The 7,809-nt window shown below is 36.0% G+C and overlaps 1 protein-coding gene and 1 pseudogene across 1 annotated transcript; one reads left to right on the forward strand and one right to left on the reverse strand.

The window, feature by feature from the left end:
* Nucleotides 1–1,101: 1,101 nt before the first annotated feature.
* LOC120125338 lies at nucleotides 1,102–3,492 on the forward strand (annotated as a pseudogene).
* LOC120125444 lies at nucleotides 3,367–7,380 on the reverse strand. Its single transcript, XM_039143876.1, has 8 exons — nucleotides 6,966–7,380; nucleotides 6,568–6,869; nucleotides 5,429–6,163; nucleotides 5,011–5,139; nucleotides 4,263–4,466; nucleotides 3,971–4,171; nucleotides 3,679–3,813; nucleotides 3,367–3,641 (listed from the first exon to the last, which is right to left on the reverse strand). The coding sequence occupies exons 1-7, from the start codon at nucleotides 7,231–7,233 to the stop codon at nucleotides 3,703–3,705; spliced, it is 1,950 nt and encodes a 649-aa protein (XP_038999807.1). The 5' UTR covers nucleotides 7,234–7,380; the 3' UTR covers nucleotides 3,367–3,641; nucleotides 3,679–3,702.
* Between the last annotated feature and the right edge of the window lie 429 nt (nucleotides 7,381–7,809).

Raw genomic sequence — 7,809 nt, forward strand, 5'->3', positions numbered from 1 at the left:
ACTATTTTTTAATTTGATCCTTAAACTTTGTATGGTCTTATCAAATGATTAAACTTCTAAATACACGAATTAATTTGAGAAAAGTTGTCAAGTCAAGGGACTAATATGGACCAAAAAAATTAAGACCAGGTTATGAGTAATTCTCAAGCTGAGGGAGTAAATGTTAGTTCTCCCTTTTCTAAATAGTAAATTGAAGGGTAAACTACATATTTAATACCTAAACTATTACATTTGTTCTTTTTGGTACCCAAACTTTATTTTATTTCAAAACTATAAATAACGTTTAGTTTATGTTTCATTTTGGTACCCACAATTAAAAAGTTAACAATGATATTGATGTGTCACCCTAAGGTAATGTCGCATCATCATTGAAATTTTCTAAAAATATTATGTCATTATTTCTGTTAATTTTTGAACAGCAGTGTATCAAAATGAAACTTAAACTAAAATGTTACTGAATTAAGTTCCGTTTTGAAAAAAATAATATTTTGATACTAAAACATAATAAAAATAATAGTTTTTGTACTAGATATGCAGTTTACCCTCAACTGAAAGAGGTAAAAAGAGTAATATGATGAAAGTGGGATCAAGATCGTGGGAGTGGGAGTCTTCCTTTATCGATAGTAGATTTTTTTTTGGTATATTATCGGGAATGTCATTACCTCTCTTCCCTTAGGTATTGTAACATTACCGGTGTTTTGGACTAAAATACCCTTAAATTATTATTTTTTTTCAAAAACCTTATTTGTTATTGAATAATAAAAATTACAAGGTTAAATTACAAATTTATCCTTAAATTATTTTAGATTTACAAAAAAATTATAATTAAAATTTTATATAAGTTAAGGGGTTAAATTTTTTTATATTTCATTAAACATTTTTTATATTTTTAATTTTGTAAAAAAATTATATAAATATTATAATTTAATTTTTTAAAGAAAATATATAAATATTTTATAATTGTAATATTATACAAATATATAATTTAGACAATTTGATCAAATATATATTCTAATAATCTTTTATTCCTTTAACTAAACACGATAATCTTACATTCCTGCTAAACCAACCAAACACAAAATATTTGACGTCATCCACTTTAAAGCATTCATTTTTATTATCAGACGGAAAGTGTCGGGTAAAGGAGCGAAAGGGTTGATTATGGCTGGCAAATCCACTAAGGATAAAGACAAGGACAAGAAGAAACCCACCTCTCGTTCTTCTCGTGCTGGTCTCCAGGTTCCCCCACCCCCTCTTTCTCAATTCTCTGCTCGAATTAGCTTCTCTTATGTTGGATTCGGTGAATTAGATTTAAAGATAACTTTTTTATGGATTTGATTGTTGGCAAAATTTTAGTTCCAGATCAAGAAAATAAGATATTTTTTTGTTGATTTATCCTCCCATTTTTCAAAAGATCGGTGTTAGTTGTTGCAGAGGGACTGTTATGTTCAATTATGGTACAGAGTTTGATCTTTTAAATTGTTTCGTACAAGATGAGTGTGATCTTAGAAGTTGTTCATTTGTGGTTGTTTACTTGTTTCTGCTCGATACTCTCTTTCCTTTAGTGCCTGAAATTTGTATGTAATTTCATTATTCCATTGATCTGGAGAATTTTTCTGAAGGCTGAGACAAATGCTAATCTAAAATGTTCATATGTAATTTCACTTACTACCACAGGTTTTGTAAACAGGTTTTTTATTTATAAGAAAATGATGCTTGGTTTTCTCTCATTTCCTGAACTGAATGAGCTTAAAAGGTACACTATGCATATATAAATAACATGCTGTATTAGTAAAAGCATGTGTTAATTTGAATTCGTGGCCAAAACTATTTTAACAGGGACATAGATCTTTAATGTTTGGGTTGATTATTTTATGTCAAAAGGTGGATGGTTTGTAGTAGCATTTGGAAACCAGGCAAAAGGTGTAACTGCATGCATATTCGAACAACAGTTTATTCAACAGAACATTTTGGATCCTGAGTTAGCGTTTTTGAATGCTTCCTTCAAAGCTTATTGAACTGGAAACATAAGTATAACTATTATAAATGTCAGGTGTTATAGAAATAAAACTAAAATAAAATTGAAGAATTTATGCTTGGAATGGCGATTGCAAAAGAGCTTAGCGTTGATGATGGACCAAGTGCTGATATTCACGCTTAGCAGTTATGAATCTTCTGTATGAATGTTTAAACTATTAATCATATCATTTTAATTTCTAACTTTTTGGCATTTGCGAAGGGTTGAACTGATGTTTATCATCATGTTACCTGCTTCGTTATTCTGTGAACATTAAAAACGTATTTTAAACTAAAATCTTTGCAAACTGCAATTTGGAGGATGAGCAAGTTGCTCATGAGCATGATGTGGTTGTCTCTTGAGGCCTTATCAATTGTGAGAACTGCTATGCATGTTGCTTATAAATGTTGTCGTTAGGCCACCTAAAACCGTGAACTTCTTTTTCGTTAGATAGTTGTAGGTAGGTAGGTACGCTGGTTAAATTGGTTATATCATTCAAAAACAGTTTGCATAAGCTAATTCATGCTAGCAAGTTCTCTGTACTCGTATTTTGATTCTATGTTTGTTATAACTAGTAGATTCTGGAATCCTCCAAATTGGCATATTTTTCCATGTTCAAGTGAAGAAAGTGTTCTGCACCCTAAGCTGTTCTATCAGAAATTGGGTTTTGAGAATGTGGTCAAGGCACATTGGCATATCATTATCTGTTATGTATTATATACTTGATAGACTGAATATTTTATTCTACTTTGCACTCTAGGAGAAGTAGAGTTAATTCTTCAAAACCATTTCGAGCTGCTACTTATTGTTTTACACATTCTCCCTATAGTTTCCTGTGGGTCGGGTCCACCGATTGCTGAAGACAAGGGCTCAAGCAAATGGAAGGGTTGGAGCAACAGCTGCCGTGTAAGCAGCTTCCATACTGGAGTACCTGACTGCAGAAGTGCTAGAACTGGCCGGTAATGCAAGCAAGGATCTGAAGGTTAAGCGTATTACACCTAGGCATCTGCAGCGTGCCATCAGGGAGATGAATAACTCGACACCTTGATCAAGGGAACCATTGCCGGCGGAGGTGTTATCCCGCACATTCACAAGTCACTTATCAACAAATCTTCAAAGGAGTAGTTTATGTAATTGATATCTGTTAATGTTCGAATTGGTTTGAACCAGGAAACCTCAGATAAAAATTGTTTTGCGCCTTGTCTTTTTGCCTGAACAATATGGATACCTATTATTCAGTAGCCAATTATGGTGATTTCAGGATTTGAATTAGAAAGGTGGCTTCAATTTGCAATACTATGGCAAAATTCCAGTGTTTTATGTGAAAAGAAGTGTCCAAACCATCTCTAAAACAATGCTCAAATGCATTCATAACCAATTTTCACAAATGTACAAATATATGCCATTTTGCCACTCCTTTGAATGGCAAATAGATACAACTGTCAAAACAAACATCAGTAATTCAAACCTTAACACCACCAAAAGGAGAGAAGAGAACTACAAGTGAGAGCTCTACGAACACCCCAGAGAATTAGGGTTAGGATAAGTCTCAGCACATCAAAATTACCCAAAAGAAGAGTTCTGATTACCTCATCCTTCCGGGAAAGATTGCTTGAAACAAGAAGGGACGAAAGGAAAGGAAAAAAGGATAGAAGCAAGAAATAAAAAGAGGTGTCCTAACTATGCTATTCTGGTTTGGGTGGCAATCTGCTTATGAAAGGTGAAATGGCTGCAAGTAATGCCTTGGGGCATTCCTCGTGCGGAAGATGGCCGCAGCTGGATATTGCAATCAGTCTCTGCATGGCAACAAATATAGAAAAATCAGGAAACAGGACAGTAGTTGTTAGTAAAGTATGTACTCAACAGGTCTGGTTTGTTTATCGGAACAAAACCCGGAAATGGTAAACATTCTTTCAATTTGAGAGCAGAGACTCATTGTTGCTGAATACTTACAGAATTTACAAGTTTTGAAGCCATGGCCTGCGAAGATTTAAGTGAAATATGGGCATCTTCAGCACCAGCAATGACCAATACTGGCATCTCTTCAATAGATTTTAACAGCGATGTTGCATACTGTGGTGAAAGGATTGTTTCATGTGACAACCTGCCTATCTCATGAAGTGCTTCGTCCCAACCTTCTACACATAGTGGGGCCTGATCAAAGGAAGATCAGTTCAGCAAATCATATTGTAAAACAAACTAGTAAGGGTATCTATTCAATGTTTTAATATTGCAGAAAATCTACCTTGTAGAAGCTCAAAACTTCTGTTGTTAACTTGGTTGAATCATACCATGCACGTCTATTCACCACTTGTGTAATTTCTGTTCGCAGAAGTGGACGGATTAAGTGCTTCTTCCCAAGTGAAGTGCGCAAGAGTATCCTTGCAAAGGTGGGAACAACTTCTCTTGACAAGCTGACATTTAGCAAAACCACTGCTTTGATTGTAATCTGAGTAAACCAAAAAACAAACGATAGAAGTAAGAACCGAGCTTAAAGGTATTAAGCCACTTCTCTTTATTTTAAGATCCAATGATAACTCTCTCCCATTCCTTCTATATGGATTTCTTAGGTAAACATTAAGAGAACAGTCACATATATGATGTTACCGGCTCAATATAAAGTAGACAATGGTAAAATTCGCAAAATGAACCTTGCAGTAAAGTTTATGGAGAAAAAGTGAGATTCCCCGAAAATGCTAAAAATAAAACCAGTAAACCAGTCGGCCACTTCTCAGAATTATTTCTCAAGACTCAACGTAAATAGGCATTACTTTTTGTTTATTTACCAATCTACTGTCGGTACAAAACACATTATTATCGTCAGCCCTCATATTTTCTTGTTTCACCACTTCAAGTGGCTATATAACAGCAAAAAGTGCCAATAAATTAGATGTATCAGTAAAACACTAGCCACGGTAGCGAATATAAGAAAGATGCACTTCTGTTGTCAAAAAATCCAAATTGGTACAGAAAAATCATGGAAGCTTACTCACATTGAATGAATTCATTGAGTTTTGGACTTTTTGTGCAGCTTTCAAAGCAAGCAGACCTCCATCATCATGGCCAACAAGCACCACTGAAGAAAACCCCATCTCAGAGCAAAAGGAAAGAAGCAAGTCAACCTGAAAATATCAGGTAATACTTAAGAGCTTCATATGATAGTCATAAAGCTAAAATGAAGTATACAAAGATCCAGCAAAAAGCCAATTAAAACTCAAACAAAACTGAAGATCAATAAATTAGGAGAGGCGACATTTGGCTTATAGAAGATAAAAGGAAAAAAAGAAAAAAAAACATTCCAACTACATGCATAACACTATAAGCATTTAACTTGGTAACATCTCCTTCCTGCCACAAAAGCACATCACTTCTGAATAAGCAAATAACATCCAAAAGAGTGTGAAACCTAACCTGAGTTTCAAGCTTGTAAGGATTGGGCAACTCTTTTGCCTCCCAGTCCACCCGGCTTGGCCTAGAGGTCAATCCCCAACCAGGCCGATCAAAAGCAGCAACCGAACAACCAACTTGGCGAGCAAGCACGTCCATCACATGCCTCCAAGAGAAGACTCCTCCACCAAACCCATGCACTAAAACAATACCAAACTCACCATTTGCCTCTATATCTTGTTTCAGAGTCCCATGGTTCATATGACCTGTCTCAACCTGTGCATCTGAATCGTCAAGCCTGAAAACAGGAATATCTTCAGAAAGTACAGGAGAAGTTGGGGGACCATCCAACAGTGGAGCATAAAGTGAAGAGCTGTGAAATTGATTGCTATAGGTCCTCTGAAGATGGTGAGATTGCGTTTTTGATGACAAGCTTTGTACTTTCCTATCAAGCTTTAGCCTTCCAGGAGCTACTTCTGGTGTGAAACTAACTTTAGGTCCCAGAAAGGTAGTAGATGACAAAGACCTAGGGGGTGTACCAGGAAAGGAAAGCTTGTAATGAATGGTAAGCCCTTGCAATGTAATGAATAAGCTATCAATGTCAGCAAGTAATCTAGCAGGGAGTTCCCCTTCATCATGAGATTGCCCGAAAGGTTTTCTCCTTGCTTCACTGTCACTTTTTGGGGTTTTCCCTGCAGAGGGAGTGGGAGATCGTGGAACCTTCTGGAAGCCAGAGAAAACATTTTTGCACGAAAGAACCTGCAATAACATGAATGTTACAAGTCACAACCAAAAGAAAATATCAATACTCTATTAAGAAACCAGAAGCTATGAAAGCCACAGACTCACAGTTGCATTAGTGTAAACCACTGACTTAGATCTCATGCAATGAAACACATATCTAATAGTTCTTAGAGAAATAATAATCATTGTTAGAAAAACAAACATGGCTAAAATGCAGAATCAGTTCTAACATAATCATTTCATATCTTCAGAAGTTGCTTTTTGATAAGCAAAAGTCAAGGAAATAAATGAAGAAAAAATCCCAACATAATTATGTCATATTAGGTCAAATCAAGCCTTTGGTTTTCAGGAGAACAAACTTTTTTTGCTCTGTGAAACAAGAAGACCCCAAAATTGAAATTGAAGGAAGAAAAGCTTACAGCTTCAGGGTCAACTCGATGAAACATAAGCTTTCTCCTTGCTCTGCAACTTGTTCTATAAGCAATCACAGTATGACCAAGTGCGAAAAGTACAGAGGAAAGAAACAAAACAGGCATTCCCCATGGTTTCTTCCAATGAAGCCTTTGGCTTGCCGACGATGTCTCTGCTTCTATTCCAGAATTCACCGTAAAAACACACGCCTTAATTGAAAGTACAAGGATAGAAACGAATGAACACAAAGTGGCGGTTCCTACGAAAGGCCCATGAGATAATGTCGGACCATCACACAACGAGTATACACCTGTGAATCATAAACATAAACATAATGGGAAATTTTTTTATTGATTTCTTTCATTTTTCCCGAATTAGAAAAAAAAACGAAAGTGAAAAATCTTACAGGTGATGATGATAGATCTGAGAATGGAGACGAGAGGGATATCGATTAAGGAGCTTTTGAAAGCGTAAAGACGAAAGTGTTCGTTGAAGCCGTAACACGTGACGCACGTGAAGCTGGAGAGTAAAAGGAAAGGGACCATGATATCGCCTACCGCTACCATCAACGGCAGAGACGATGCTGCAAGCGAAGCCAGCATAACCACCATGAAAATCGCCGTCCGTACGATCCTCCTAACTTTCTCCACCACTATCCATGCTTTCATCACCATTGTGTAAACAGAATCGGACGGACACCACAATATATTCTTCCAGATTTTAATACAAAAACCAAAACGAAACCAAAAAAAAAAGTTTCCCCCTTTTCCCACTTAAACAGAGCTATGAAGGAGTTCAAATCTCGGAGAAAACCAATTGAAACGCCGTATGCGACGGCATTCCGGCCGTCGTTCTAGTAAGAGAAGCGGGTAAAAGGTCAACTTCTGTCAGAGGCGGAAGATCTGCAACCGGCGTATCGCCGTGGTCTCGGATGGAAACTCCGTCGCGGTAAATTTGTGTTGAAATGGAGTGTTTGAAAGGAATGAGTTGTCCCTGTTTTTGTGAATCGTCTTTGTCTCTGTTTTTCTCGCTGTGTTTTCCTTTTCTCTTTCTCCTCCGCCCTTTCCCTTTTGCGCTGAATTTTCCTCTTTTACTTATAGTATATTCTTCCTTTTGTATCTCACACAGCATGGGTCAAAAAGAAAATTATATTTTTTTATAATTTAATTAATAAATTATCACCGAAAATGTATTTATTATAATTTAACTAATAAATTACAATCAGTTAATTAATACAAAAATTGTATTTT

Source organism: Hibiscus syriacus, unplaced genomic scaffold (genome assembly GCF_006381635.1).
Source record: "Hibiscus syriacus cultivar Baekdansim isolate YM2019G1 unplaced genomic scaffold, ASM638163v2 tig00110430_pilon, whole genome shotgun sequence".
Classification (NCBI taxonomy): domain Eukaryota; kingdom Viridiplantae; phylum Streptophyta; class Magnoliopsida; order Malvales; family Malvaceae; genus Hibiscus; species Hibiscus syriacus.